Raw genomic sequence first — 15,836 nt, forward strand, 5'->3', positions numbered from 1 at the left:
GGGTCGTAGCCAAAGTTCCAGAAACATTGGATTAGACTGAATTAATGTTATGAAGTGCAAAGCACTATACTTGTATTGCTTGTATGAAAGATACTGATTAAGGTATTATTTTCACACTTAAAATAATAGATTTCTAGAAAAAATAATAATGTACTCTGAAGAACAAGTCTAAATCTTCAAGATTTTTCTTGAAAGTTTTTAAACCACACAAATAAAAAAAGTAGGAAATAATTATCTTGAAGATTATTATCTTACTTGTATTTTTGCTATTTATCTTTTAAGATTGGGCCTGGGAAGCTATGAATACAGAGTTGCCTCCTTTATCAAAAACAGTGAACACAGGGTATGTGGAAATGTATAAACCAGTGAATGAATGTCTGTTACTGGCTGATGTTATTATTTTGTGTATATGTTACATTTTTCAATTCGAAAACAAAATCTTAATATTTAATAAGATGTATTTCTTTGTAGGCAAATATCACATTCAATTTCTCGTCCCTTGAGAAGTCAGGATTCTACTTCTAAACCTATTCAGCCAGAAACTGAAAGAAACCAGAGTGGCTGGAGGTATGATTTTTTTTTTTAAGTTTCTACTTTATTCCTTCTTACCTTTCCTCTGCCCTCATCTCCTGCTCTTCTCAGAAGCTCCTCTTTCTTAAGAAGAAGTATATTTGGGAAAATTCTAAACTTAACTAGCTACAGCAGTATTACAAGCAATGCTTTATAAAAGAAGTTAAGAGACCATGTTACATAAACTTTAAAAATAGACATATTTAGCAGTGATTATGTTTCCAAAGAATTCTTCATTTTGCAAATATTTGTCACTATTAGTTTACTGTTTTGTTGATGGATCATTAATTTTCTCACTGTTAACAGAAGAGTATCGAGAATCAAATAGAATGCTCATTGTTACCCAGTCAGACAGTTGGGTCCAAGGTAAATGGGACAGACTGAAAAAGGAAGATGGAGGCTGACATGCAACTGCATCTGCGTGGTAGGGGCTTGACAAATGAAGAGGGCCGTCCAAAAGATCGTGTGGGTACTTTTGGGCCACGTCATAGGGATTTAAGCCTACGATTTAAAAATTGTGAAAAACAACTAGGCAGAAAAGGGACATGGATTATTTTTATGCTATTACTAGTTATTGATGTGGAGACTGTTGAAGGAAATAATTTTAGAAAGAATCTCACTCACATGTTTCATGTATCAATCATTATTAATATGTACAACAACCTTGTGAAGAAGTATTACCCCTATTTTAAAAAAGATACTGTATTTCATAAAAAGAAGGAAACTACTTTTTTTTAATACTTGTTGCCGTTAAGTTAAGTTTGATTCAGTGTGACTCTATAGGACAGTGTAAAACTGTCCCCATAGTTTCTAAGGCCGGGATCTTTATGGAAGCCAACGATCACATCCTTTTTGCCCTGAGTGATGGGTGGGTTTGAATTTTTGGTTAGTAAGCTGAGTCCTTTAACCATCAGGGATCCTACTTTTTAATATAGTGGTTAATAAGTATAATAAGTATAATGGAATCATATAATATTTGGAATTTATTTTTCAATATTCATGCTGTTTCCTCAGCATAGTCACTTTCTTCAGGATCAGGGCTTGAAGAGTCCTCTTCAGTGGTTTGGGATGATTCTTGCAGAGAATTCCAGCTGCAGATGTCAGGGTAAATTCATCTGGCAGGCATTGTAGATAATTAGGAAATGGATTGTCATCTGGATAGGCAACCTCTATTGTATATTCCAACTTGAACTAATAGAGGTTATCATTTATCAGAGAGTTGGTATACAACAGAAAATCCGAGGGCAGAAAACATCAGAGAAACAAGCAGGCAGTGATAATCTGAAAGTCTTTAATTGATTCTACGCTGCAGGTTCTGCTTCTGTTCTTTACCCTCCAATATCGAGCAGAAGCTGTGCAGAAGGCTTTGAGTGGCTTCTTCCTCCAAAGTGGAGAGCCCAATTTTCTGAGGTTCCCTTGCATGTGTCTGTATAGTTTAGGAGTTTTGAGTTAGCACAGAATTTACCCTTAATATAGTGGTGTGTCAGGGTCTCTCATTCACATTGTTTCCCTTAAAGGCATATTCTCTCGCAAGGGTCAAGGGAGAAAGTAGTAGCTTGAACAGAAAACAGGTCTAATTAAGTGCTGATATCTTCCACTATATTGAGCAGGGCCAGTGTGTGGCCAATGTGTGGCTAGCCCTACTCCCATATCCATCTAATCCTAGCATTTAGTCCGTTCCTGGGGAATCTCATTAAACATTTTGAACCCTATCTTTTCTGCCAAGCAGAAAGATTTTGCCCTGTTCAGGAGCCATTACAACTTAGACCTTATGACCTGTTAAGGTGTTCAGAACCTAGTCAGGCTGGATTGGCTGTTGAGGCAGCATCTGTGTTTGGAAGCACACCCACTGAGAACAGAGGGCTATAGTTCTCCCGCCACTTGTCCCCAGGTTAGAAGCCCCTTGTGAGCAAAAACTTTGGAGTGTGTTCAGATATGCTATTTCAGGAGCCCAGGTGGTATAGTGGTTATGGGTTGGGCTTCTCTCTGAAAGGTCAGCAGTTAGAAACAAATAGCTGCTCCAAGGGAGAAAGATGAGGCTTTCTACTCCCACAGAGAGTTGCAGTCCTAGAAACTCACAGAGGCAGTTCTACTCTGCCCTGTATAGTGTCACTATGAGCCGGCATTAACTTGATGGTAGTGAACTTTTCTTTTAGTTATTCCGAGTAAGGTGTGAAGCTGAAAGAAATTCCTTAAACTATGAATAATAATAACAAGTTATGTCAACTTTTTATTCCTGTTATTGAAAATAAAATTATAAATTGTTATCAGGTGAAGAGGTGAACAGTGTAAGGGAAAAAGCCTTACAGAGGTATATCAGACAATAAATAATACTACTAAATGTATTTTTTCTGACTATTGTAGTAGTGGTGTATTAGTCAGCTTTTATGAATGTATAATTAGTTGCCATTTTCTCAGTATTTTCATAACTAATTTTCTACGTAATTTTACCTAAATAGGCCTCCTCAGATTATGGGTCCCATAAAATCTTCTCCTGGTCACTAGTGAGCATTTATCCTAGATATTCCCAAATAAGATTCAGGTTGTATTAATTGTCATCTTGTGATACTTATAATATTTTCTGGACAATAATTTAGGATGAAGAATTCATGACTTCGATTAATTTTTCCTGGTGGAACACTTAACTAGGTAGCTTGTTAAATTCTATTTTTGGTCTTGGCCTTGGTATCATGTTCTGATCAATTGATCCAACCAGCAAGATTAATGCAGCTAATAAAATGTTGCAACAGATTCATTAGCAGGCTATATACTAAAAAAGGAAAACTAATCAATTAGCCATCTACCCTGCCAGTATTTATTTTTACTGTCATGTGAATGCTGGTAAGGAGCCCTGGTTACATAGCAGCTATACATTGGGCTGCTAACCACAAAGTTAGCAGTTCGAAACCACCAACCGCTCCAAGGGAGAAAAATGAAGCTCCCTACTCCTGTAAAGAATTAAAGTCTCAAAAAAATCACAGGGGCATGTCGCCCTTGTTCTATAGGCATGCCAACAACTTGATGGTAGTGAGTTTGGTTTTTGGGTGAAAGCTGGTATAACTTTAAAAATTCACTTCATAGCACTGGATTCAGGGTTAGGAGACCCAGGTCTCTTTGAGTTCTGCATTTGTCAGTAACTTACTATTTGATTTCAAGTAAATTATGTTTTCTTTCAACAGGAAAGAGAGATGATTATTTTAGGATGTTGTGATGATGTGTTTCGAATTTATAACTAGTCGTTTCAAAGTAGTTCATAAACAAAATGTCATATAAATGCAAATTTTCTTTCTTTTAATTAAGAAAAATTATATGGAAACAAATAATTTTTTTCCTTTTAAAACTATTACAGCTACAGAGATGACATCAAAAATACCACTTTGAAAACTTGGGATAGAAATGATTTTAGGCCTCAGTACCAAAAAACAAATCTGATTGCAAATGACGGAATGAATTCTTCTCCAATGAGCCTGGGAGCTCAACCGAAACAATTAAGAGTCACTGACCATCTGAAGTTATCTCACCAAAGAGAAACCGAGATTCTCCGACAACCCCATTCATCAAATGTTTCTAGCTCCACAGTGAGAGCTAAGGACAAAAATAGTGCTTTACAGGGGTTTAAGTCCAATTTTCAACAGAATCAATTTAAGGAAAAAATGATGGCTGATACTCCAGAAAAAAATACTCTCAAGGTAACACTTAAATATGAGTTAATAACTTATTTAAATATTTTAAAATGTGAAGTAAGGAACTATTGGGAAAATAAAAGAGATATGTGCATTTAAAACTAATTCCATAGCATATATTACTTGTTTAACACAGGTATCTAATTGCATTGGAGTAGAAGACTGTTTTCAAAAGATTTTCTTAGAGGGTGTGAACTGTTGCTCTCTTTTGTAATTACTATACGTTTGGATGCTAACTGCAAGTCTGAAGTTAAAAATCACCAACTCTTCCTCAGGAGAAAGACAGGTTTTCTTTACCCATAAAGAGTTACAGTTTCAGAAACTCACAAGGGCAGTTCTATCCTGTTGTATAGGGTTGCTATGAGTCAGCATCAACTTAATGGCCGTGAGTTTGGCTTTAGAGTTTCCTACCAGGTTCCAACTCGCACTATTTATTAATTATTGAGACTATGGCAGTTTAGCCATTGTTTGCAGAAAATATGAAAACTCTTCATATGGCATTCTATGTCTTTTGCAACAGGGATCAGCAAACTTTCTGTATAAGGCCACATAGAAAATCCTTCTGGCTTTGAGGCCCATACGTTCTTTGTTGTAACTACTATATATATTTTTTGAAGATGCTGTGCCCATGTAAATAAATTCCACACATATAGCAGGTAGCATAGTGAGCTTATAAAAATAATGCTGGGAAGGGCATTTATAGAGGTCTAAATACAGGCATGTACATATGTAAATATATTTATATGTGATGGGGAAATAGATCTATGTGCATATGTTTATGGGTTTAGTATTAAGGTAGCAGATGGACATTGGGCTTCCACTGAAGTACTCCTTCAATGCAAGAACACTTTGTTCTATTAAGCTGGGATTCCATGTTGCTCACCTTCCTAACACGATCACTGAAGACAAAGTGGGCGCATAAGCAAATGTGAAGAAAGCTGGTGGTGCCCAGCTTCCAAAAGATACAGTGTTTGTGGTCTTAAAGGCTTGAAGATAAACAAGCGGCCATTTAGTTCAGAAGCAACAAAGCCCACATGGAAGAAGCACACCAACCTGTGTGAGCACGAGGTGTTGATGAGATCAGGTATCAAGCATCAAAAAACAAAAACTCATATCATTGTGAATGAGGGGGAGTGCGGGGTAGGGACCCTAAGCCCATCTGTAGGCAACTGGACATCCCCTTACAGAAGGGTCGTGGGGAGGAGACAAGCCAGTTTCCTCTAGTTCTTTATTGTGTTCCCCCCCTGCCACTATGATGATCCCAATTTTATCTTACAAATCTGGCTAGACCAGAGGATGCACACTGGTACAGATAGGAACTGGAAACACAGGGAGTCCAGGACAGATAAACTCCTCAGGACCAGTTGTGAGAGTGGCGATACTGGTAGCGTGGAGGGCAGGTGTAGTAGGGGGAACTGGTCACAAGGATCTAACTATAACCCCCTCCCTGGGAGACAGACAACAGAAAAGTGGGTGAAGGGAAACGTTGGACATTGTAAGACATGACCAAATAATAATAATTTATAAATTATCAAGGTTTTGTGAGGGTGGAGAAAGAAGAGAAAAATGAGGAGTTGATACCAAGGGCTCAAGTAGAAAGAAAATGTTTTGAGAATGATGATGGCAACAAATATACAAATGTGCTTGACACAATGGTTTCTGGATTGTGATAAGAGTTGTAAGAGCCCCCAATAAAATGATTTAAATAAAAAAAATGCTGGGTTGTGTGAGTTTTCCGGATAACATATAACACGTGCATTATGTAAAAATATGGTACTCAACTACTCCACTCAACTCTGCCATAACTCAAAAGCAGAGTTTTTGATACATAATACATACACAATACATAACTGAATGGGCATGGCATGTTTAAAAAAATGTTACAAAACCGTTTGCTTTATAATCTGGTCCTAATCGCTTCTCGGCCTTTTGGCTAAGCTCAAGTGTAGTATAATCTGGTCCTATCCTAGTCTTATCTTTCTAGTCTTATCTTTCATATTTTACAACTTCTCCAGTGGTTTATACATTTCATACTCTTCACAGTTTTCTAAAAATGGCATGCACTTTAATATGTCTCTGGTTTATATTTTTCTTGATACTTACTTTACTTCCTCTCTTTGCTCACTGTTCTCATTCTTTGCAAATGTCCTTTATATATTATATGTCTTGGTTATTCTCTGTCTCTGCTTTGCCAGTTTCTGGCTCAGTAGATTCTTCACCTTCTGCCCTTACCTGTGCTCTGGGAGGCTGAATTGCCCTTCTGACTGCATGCATCATCTTGAGAACCCTGATTGGCTTCTAGTAGGGGTCATCTAGTGGAAGTCACTGGGAGGTCATCAAAAGGTGGGAGGATAGGTTGGGTTGTCTCACTCCCAGCTTGTTTTAAAGTTGTGTTTCTGGAAGTAGCTGCATTCCTTTGTCTTTTCAGCCTAGGAGTGGTAACTTCTTATAGTTGCTAATTAAGCAGATAGTGTGTTTAACCACTCTGTTCTTGTAACTCTGCTCATGTGTGTAAACAGTCTTTTCAACATTGTTAATGTTTTGTGGTGGTGTAGTGGTTACACATTGGGTTGCTAACCACAAGGTCAGCGATTGGAAACCACTAGATGTTCCCCAAAATCTAGTCCTGTAAACAGTTATTGCCTTAGAAACTTACAGAAGCAGGTCTGCCCTGTCCTATAGGGTCGCTATGAGTTGGAATCAACTCAATTGCAGTGAGTTTTTTAAAAATCATTTTATTAGGGGCTCGTACAACTCTTATCACAGTCCATCCATCCATTGTGTCAAACATATTTGTACATCTGTTGCCATCATCATTCTCAAAATATTTGTTTCTGCTTGAGCCCCTGGTATCAGCTCCTCATTTTCCCCCCTCCCTCCCTGCTCCCCCTTCCCTCATGAGCCCTTGATAATTTTTTTTGGTTTTTTTTTGAGCCCTTGATAATTTAAAAATTATTTTGTCTTATCTTACACTATACGACGTCTCCTCTCACCCACCCCTCTGCTGTCCATCCCCTAGGGAGGAGGTTATGTGTAGATGCTTGTAATCGGTTCCCCCTTTCCATCCCAGTTTTTTTTAAAGTTGATTTTTGACTCATAGTAATACCATGTGACAAGAGTAGAACTAGCCCTATATAGGGTTATAGGCCAGAATCATTATAGGAACAGATTGCTAGGTCTTTTTTTCATTGAGCTACTGGATTGGTTTGAACTTCCAACTTTTTGATTACAAAACAAGAGCCAAATTCTGGTAAATTCTGTTTTTTAACTGGGAATCTGAGTAATACAGCATATTTCATAGTGGTTCTCAACATTATGCTTTCAGCAGCAACGGTTCTTTATTCTCAGTGGAGGCATATTAGAATCTTGGGCAGGAGAAGGAAGGGAAAGTATTTGTACTTTGAAAACAATGTTCCACGAGATACTTTTTGCTATGTTCTCTCACCTCATAAAGCAGCACCCATGCCTTGAAAACCAGTACCTTGATGACACATGTGCTTTTCCCAACTGACCTCCAGAAATATGAATGATATCTGGGGCCTTTACTTTGTTGTTCCCTTTGTTCTCACACAACGACTCATTTAAAACAGTACCCTATCTTTCTCTAACTCTTTAGTCTGTCTCCATGATCAGAACTGACTCAATGGCAGTGTTTTTTTTTTTTTAATGAATTGAATATACTATTTCCTGATATTATGTGTATTTATTTATTTTCTGAATTTCCCCATTAGGCTTAAAGTTTATAAAGAGTTGCTACTTTGTTTTGCTTACTGTTTTCCTCAGTCTGATACATAGCAGGTGATCAAGAGTCATTTTCATGTTATTAATTTTTATAATATCTTAGACTTAATGAATAAATGGTCTGGCTACCTTAGAGTGTAAGAACATTAAGGGAAGGAATTGTGTTTAACTCTGTGTTTATCACAGATTCGGACCCATGATGCATTAAAAATAGTTAATGAACAAATGAATGAATGAATGTTCATAAAAGTAATTCTCTTCTTGATTAATTACCTCCCAACTGCACCTGTTTTCTTCTCCTGTAACATAATGATGCATTTAATTTAAGGAAGTAATTGCTAAAAGTTTTCAGAATTCTCTATGCACATCTGCCCATTTCCTAGGGTAGAAGAACCTATATTGAGAATCTATATATAGAATGTAAATGTGTATGATGAAAAAAATAAAGAATAAATGCAATGTTTGGTTTTTCCTCAAAAGGAAACTTCATCATATCAATTAAAACTTAAGGAAAAAGATAACTCTTTAAGAATTATATCTGTGGTCATTGAAAGCATGAAGTACTGGCGTGAACATGCACAGAAAGCTATACTTCTTTTTGAAATGTTGGGTAAGTAAAATACAGTCATGTGCTACATAATATATGGGCAATGTCCAACCATATATATTCCCATGCTCCCAACCCCTGTAAAGTCCATTATATTCAAAATTCAATCTATATACAATGGTTTGCAATAATACATGGGTGCTACTTTTTGATGCTCATGAAAACATTATTATCGCTATATTATTATTTTTAAGATGTCTTAGTGCAACTGAAAAGTTATTTTTTATATGTATAAAAAGGTATATTACATACTATAAACTAAGAATACCATTTGACTAATTACCTGAAAATTATATCCTGAGGATTTCAGTTTGCATGCACATTCTACATAAAGGCAGACTTAACAAAATGTGTTAGTTATCCAGTGATTGCTTCTATATAAGAAAGATGGGGCTTTCTACTCCCGTAAACAATTATTACCCTGGAAACCCACGGGCGGTATCATGCTGTCCTGTAGGGTGGCTTTGAGTCGGAAGTGACTCAATAGCAGTGAGTTTGGTTCTGGTTTTCGTTGGTGGTAGTGGTAGTACTTGGACTGCTAACCACAGCTCAGTAGTTTACACCCACCTAACTGCTCCTTGAAAGAAAGACAGAGCTTTTTCTCTCATAAAGAGGAGCTGATACCAATGGCTCAATAGAAAGTAAATGTCTAGAAAAGAATGATGGCAATGTATGTACAAATATGCCTGATACAATTGATGTATGGATTGTAATAAGAGTTGTAAGAGCCCTCAATAAAATGATATTTTAATTAAAAAAAAAGATTTACAGCTTCAGAAACCCAAAGGGACAGTTCTATTCTGTTCTGTAGGGTTGCTTTGAGTCCAAATTGACTCTATGGCAGTGAGTTTGGTTTGGGTTTGCCTGCACATAGTATGGTGCTTGCACAATATCTAAATTACGTCTTACTTCACAGAACATATTGTGGACATTAAGTGATGCATGAGACTGTACTTCAAAAATACTTCAACAATGCTATTAATACTATTTGAGCAGCAACTGGTGTACTTCCTACCCATTGCTATCTAGTTGATTTCAACTCATAGCAACCATGCAGGGCAGAGTGAAACTGCTCCATAGTGTTTTCAAGGTTGTACATTTTTACGGAAGCCACTTTCTCCTTTAGAGCAGCTGGAAGGTTTGAACTGTTGATCTTTGGGTTAGTAGTTGAGCCACTGTGCCACCAGGGTTCTTAATAGGTGTACTTAAGGGAATTTTAAAGAAAAAGAGGAGGCTGCTAACTGGAACTTCCAACAGCTAGAAACCACCAGCTGCTCTTCGGTAGAAAGATAGGCTTTCAACTCCCATAAACAGTTATATTTTCAGAAACCCACCGTGGCAGTTCTACCCTGTCTCGAAGGGTCATTGTGAGTCAGAATTGACTCCATGGCAGAGAATTTTTTTGTTTTGCGTGGCATAGTGGTTACACATTGTGCTGTTAACTGAAAGGTCAGCAGTTCAAAACTACCAGCTACTCTGTGGGGGAAAAATTAGACTTTCTACTCCCATAAAAAGCTAAAGTCTTGGGAACCCACAGGGGCAATCCTACCGTGGTATGACTTGGAATGGACTCCAAAGCAGTGAGTGGAGAAAAAGAAACTTTTTGCAGAAGGAATTACTAAGATTTTTTAGTTACTTGGTTTGTCTTTTGTTTTATGTGAACTAAGGCAAAGGGTTTTTTTTCTTCTTACATCCATCTTGTTCTGATTAACAATGTTAAAAGTTGAAAGAATCCTACAAAAAAATCTAATCCAACTGTTTCAAGTAGGCCAGGAAATGGAACAGTTAATTAAAATAGACTTGACTATAGAGCTAGTTAGCTGCACAAATGAATCTGTGATCCAAGTCTCACAATTATCAATCTATTATTCTTTTTACTCTGTTATAATAAATTGAACTGTCTTACATCTCATTTGATAAGAATTACTCAACATAAGTATGCATTACTATTTGCATTTGATAGATGAAGATATAGATTTGAAAGAAGTGAAACAGTCATAAACTATCAATAAATTGGATATCTAAGACCCAAAGCATGACTTCTGATTCAATTGAATGTTTTTATTCCCATTAAACCTTGATACTTATTCTAAATATGTATTTATTTTTATAAAGAGCCCTAGTAGCGCTGTTGAGCAAAGCTTTGAATTGCTAACTGCAAGGTTGGCAGCTCAACTACACCAGCTGCTGTGAGAGAAAGATGAGGCTACCTGCTCCCATAAAGATTTACAGTGAGGATAAACTCTATGGCAGCAGGTCTTGGTATTTATTATTATTATGTAGACTGGCCCAGGGTTAACTACTCTATATAACATTTTCTAAGGAATAAGATGACCCATTATTGTCAATTGTATGAATTTTGGTACATAACCTCCTTCTATGTTGGACAGGGCCAGAAACTTTGTTTTCTTTAAAAATTAAAAAAAAAATTAAAATCATTTAATTAGGGGCAATCCATACATACATCAATTGTGTAAAGCACGTTTGTTCATTCATTGCCCTCATTCTCAAAACATTTGCTCTCCACCTAAGCCCCTGGCATCAGGTCCTCATTTCCACCCCTTTCCCCCCTCCCTCATGAACCTTTGATAATTTATAAATTATTGTTTTGTCATATCTTGCTCTGTCCGATGTCTCCCTTCACCCACTTTTCTGTTTTCTGTCCCCCAGGGAGGAGGTCACATGTAGGTCTTTGTAATCGGTTCCCCCATTCCAATCCACCGGCCTCTACCCTCCCAGTATCGCCACTCACACCACTGGTCCTTAAGGGATCATCCACCCTGGATTCCCTGTGTTTCCAGTTCCTATCGGTACCAGTGTACATCCTCTGGTCTAGCCAGACTTGCAAGATAGAATTGGGATCATGATAGTGGGGGTGGGGAGGGGAGGAAGCATTTAGGAACTAGAGGAAAGTTGTATTTTTCATCGTTGCTACATCGTACCCTGACTGGCTCGTCTCCTCCCCAAGACCCTTCTGTAAGGGGATGTCCAGTGGCCTACAAATGGGCTTTGGGTCTCCACTCTGCACTCCCCCCCTCATTCACTATGGTAAGATCAGAAACTTTGTTTTCTTTACTATTCCAGTTTCAGAAGTATTTTCCTTAGTAAAATAAATACTTTATTACTGTATAAATATAATTATGGATACGTTTCCATGACAATAGTTATTTTAAATATCAACCTCTTTTTCTTAGATTTTATTGGAACTTTAGAGCATTTATTTTTCCCCCCTCTATGTTTTATTTTTTTTAGGTGTTCTTGACTCAGCTGTTATTCCTGGCCCATATTCTTCAAAGACTTTTCTTCTGAGAGATGGGAAAAATACTCTGCCTTGTGTGTTTTATGAAATAGTGAGTATTTGTTTAAGTAATCTTTGCAAAGACTATACCAATAAAATATACATGTGCAGGCTATAAATCTACTACAATGAAAGTTCTGTTAACAGTTTAATAGTAGTTTCAACATTTTGTTTGGCTTTACTTGGACATTAAAGTTTCTTTATTAATTTGACTGAAGTTGAACATATATTATACAATATATATACAGCAGATTCCTAGGAATAGATCACTATTTCACTCAGAGTTTTTAGTCTCAAGTAGGAAGACCAGATAAACAAACCTTGCACAGTAATATGATAAATGGTATGATAGAAGTATGTGCAGTGTACTTAGATATAGATAAGAAGGATGGGGCTGAGACAGGTTGTAACCTACCTTATCTTAGATCTTTAGGATGAATAAGAGTTAACTAAGCCAGAGGGTAATGGGGGAGGGAAAGAGTGGGAAGGAATGCATTTTAAACGGAGGGAGTATCATATGCCAAAATCCTGAGCTAAGCAAGAACTTAACTTTGGTCCAAGTAGTTTCTGATCACCTGAATGTAGAGTGGTGGGGAGGTGGGGTACAATAGTCCTGGTTCTGGGTCTGAGGCACGGCAGAGAGTGCCCTGGGGTATAGGAACAGCACTGGTGACAGAAAAGACTGGGGAAACACAAGAAACTGGAGATCACTAAAAGGACTGCATAAAACATAATTTTTAGAGTTTAGCCTTAATTCTGCCCTTTCAGCAATAGTCAGTCTTAGATTCCAGTTCTTAATATGCCATGCTAGCTTTATGACTTTAGACAAGCTACTTAATTTCTTGAGCTTTAGTTTCTTTATTTGTAAAATGGGAAAACTAATTCTTAGTTTGAAAGTAGGGCTGTTATGGAGATTAAATGATAAGACAGGTATATAGATTATCATGAAATAGTAATTATGTTATTAATTTTTATAATACCTTGAATGTTTCTCATTTTCTCTGGTTTGATTCGACTTTTTAAAAACTTTTCTCATATAGAACAATGCATAGATCATAACTATTCACCTCTTTGATGTATCACAAAGTGAGCACTACTCAGGTTAAGTAGAAGATTGCCACCAAACCAGAAACCCCCATATGCCCCCTTTCTCCTTCTGTCTTTCACCTCAAAGCAACCACTATCCTTAATTTTAATGTCATAACTTACTTTAGCCAGTTTTGAACTTTACATAAACAGTATCTTATGGTATGTTTTTTCCTGTCTTAATTCTTTTAGTTTGCATAATGCTTATAAAATTCATCTAGGTCATTTCATGTAGTTACCATGCATTCATTCTTATTGCTATGCATAGTATTAAGTTATATGAATATATACCAATTTAGTTATCTAGCCTATTATTGTTGAGTATGTTAGTTGTTTTCAGGGTTTTTCTTATTATAGATAATTCTCTTATCAGCATTCTTGTATGTGTCTCTTTATCTTGTGCATGTGTATGCAGTTCTGTTGAGTACATATGCAGATGTAAAATTGCCAGGTCATAGTGCACACATATATTCTAATATAGTAGTTATTGCCAAATAATTTTCCCAGGAATTGAATCAGTTTATAGCCACAAGCCATGTAAGAAAGTTGTAGTTTCTCCACATTCTTGCCAAACACTTAGTATTGTCAGTCTTACAGTTAAAAATGTTTTACCACCACATTCTTGTGGGTAAGAGCATTTTTAAAATATGTGTTCTGGCTATTTGAGGTTGAGAACTTATCCATTTCTTTATTGATCACTTAGTTTTTTTCTTTTGTAAAGCATCTTATTCATTTCATTTTTCTATTTTTTTCTTTTAAAAATGAGTTAAAGGAGTGCTAAAAGAAGCCAGTCTGGATATGAGCTCCACATCATTACATATTACATATTATTTTTTCATAGTCCACAATTTGCGTTTTCACTCTTAGTGGTGTATTTTCTTTCTTTTTAGTTTCTATTGAGGTGAAAAGACAACATTCACTAAATCAATAACTACTACATGTATAATTTGGTGACTGTTTACATTCTTCATGTTGAACACCTATTATTGCTATTCTTTCCCTAATCATTTCTCCATCATTAATATAAACCCAGTACCCTCTAAACAAAAATTTTCCATCCCCTCTCTTGCTTATAACCTCTACTAATAGTTGCTTTTTTATATATTTAGGAAGGAACCCTAGTGGTATAGTGGTTGTGAGTTAGGCTGCAATCCAAAAGGTCAGCAGTTCCAAACTGCCAGTTGCTCCTGGGTTGTGTACTTCCATAAAGAGTTACAGTTTTGGAAATACACAGGGGAAGTTCTACCACATCCTATAGAGCCACTCTGAGTCAGCATTGACTTGATGGCAGTGAGTTTTTGGTTCCCTATATTTGCTTATATCATTTAAGTGAGGTCATTACAGTATTTATTTTTTGACCGTGGACTGAATTTGCTCATCTCTGCTGTGGCATATATTAGGACTTCATTTCTTTTTATGGTGGAATAATACTCCATTGTATATATACACCACATTTTGTTTCCTCATTCATCTGTTTATGGACATTTCAGGTGTTTCCACATTTTCCTTATTGTACAAAATGAAAGAACCTCCCTGTTTTCACTTTTTGGATTATATACCTAAGGTTGGGATTGCTGAGTCACATGGTGATTCTATCAACTTTTTGGGGAACCACAGATTTGTTTTCTGTGGTGGTTGTACCATTGTTTCCATTGTTTTCATCATTGCCATTCTAATGGGTGTGCTTCATTTTGGTTTTGTGTTCTATCTTTTTAATGGTGAATGAAGGATTCCTGGTGGCATGGTGGGTTAAAGGCTAGGCTGTTAATGGAAAAGTCAAAGCTTGAAGATTTTGCTTTCTCTAGCTCAAGAGTTTGTTAAAAGCTCTGCTTTTTAAAGCTCAGCTTTATAAACTCTGCTTACCCTCAAATATTAAGTCTTCTCTTAGACGTTCATCCTTTCCGAGCTCCTTTCCTTCATAGTCTCTCACTGCTTTTGTATCTGATGCCTGCTCAGAGACCTGTTGAACAATGTATTTCAACCAGCTATTTTAGTTTTCTGCTGAGAAATTGGTCGAACGATCTATTCTTCCATCTACTAATAGTGTAATTCTGGTTGCTTTTGAGCAGATCATTCACGTGTCATTACATTGGAGATGATTCAGTGTTTTCAGAAGCAGCAGCTAACTAGCTTAGAAGAAGCCTTAACCAAATGAGCCCTAGTCTCTGTGGCAGTATTTCTGGCTATTTCTAGTCTTGTTAGCAGTAGAACCCTGGCTCATACAAGGGAATTGCAGCATTATGGAATAATTCACTTCTGATTGATCAGATTATTTAAAAAAATTAAAATGAAGATAAAGTAAATAACTTTTAATTATTTATTTATTTTTAATAAACAGGATCGTGAACTTCCAAGACTGATTAGAGGCCGAGTTCATAGGTGTGTGGGAAACTATGACCAGAAAAAGAACATTTTCAAATGTGTTTCTGTCAGACCGGCATCTATCGCTGAACAAAAAACTTTCCAAGAATTTGTTAAAATTGTAGATGCTGAGATGAGGTATTATATTAACGTAATGAATGAGATTTAAATAATGATGATGGAAGTTGAAATAGAATAAGTTAAAGCATTTACTTTTATTATTGCTTGAATTATACTCTCCAAGGCTTTATAGTTACTAATCTCTGTATTTTACTTGTTGAATTAAACTATTTCAATCCCTTTAAATGTGGAAAGTTTTTGAAAAGTAATTTTATTGCTTTATAAAAATGATGTATTTTCTAAAATCCAATGATTTCAGATAAACACATTCAATAAAGTAGGTATAGATAAGTCTACACCTTCCTCAGCCCAATAGCCAGCATCAAGCTTAATGGAGAAACACTAGATGCATTCCTAGAGAACTCAAGAA

General features: G+C 36.4%; 1 protein-coding gene across 2 annotated transcripts in view; it reads left to right on the forward strand.

The window, feature by feature from the left end:
• The window catches only part of SPATA22 (spermatogenesis associated 22), a 22,775-nt gene extending 7,195 nt beyond the window's left edge, over positions 1-15,580 (forward strand). For both annotated transcript variants that reach the window (XM_045293482.1, XM_004716166.2), the window contains 6 exons: positions 283-343; positions 472-567; positions 3,920-4,259; positions 8,475-8,604; positions 11,854-11,951; positions 15,324-15,580. In XM_045293482.1, the coding sequence (XP_045149417.1) occupies positions 283-343; positions 472-567; positions 3,920-4,259; positions 8,475-8,604; positions 11,854-11,951; positions 15,324-15,515 (917 nt within the window). In that variant the 3' untranslated portion in view covers positions 15,516-15,580. The remainder of the gene's footprint in view (positions 1-282; positions 344-471; positions 568-3,919; positions 4,260-8,474; positions 8,605-11,853; positions 11,952-15,323) is intronic.
• Positions 15,581-15,836: the final 256 nt, after the last annotated feature.

The sequence above is a fragment of the Echinops telfairi genome, unplaced genomic scaffold (assembly GCF_000313985.2).
Source record: "Echinops telfairi isolate 266 unplaced genomic scaffold, ASM31398v2 ScPeMD7_2010;HRSCAF=2546, whole genome shotgun sequence".
Lineage (NCBI taxonomy): Eukaryota > Metazoa > Chordata > Mammalia > Afrosoricida > Tenrecidae > Echinops > Echinops telfairi.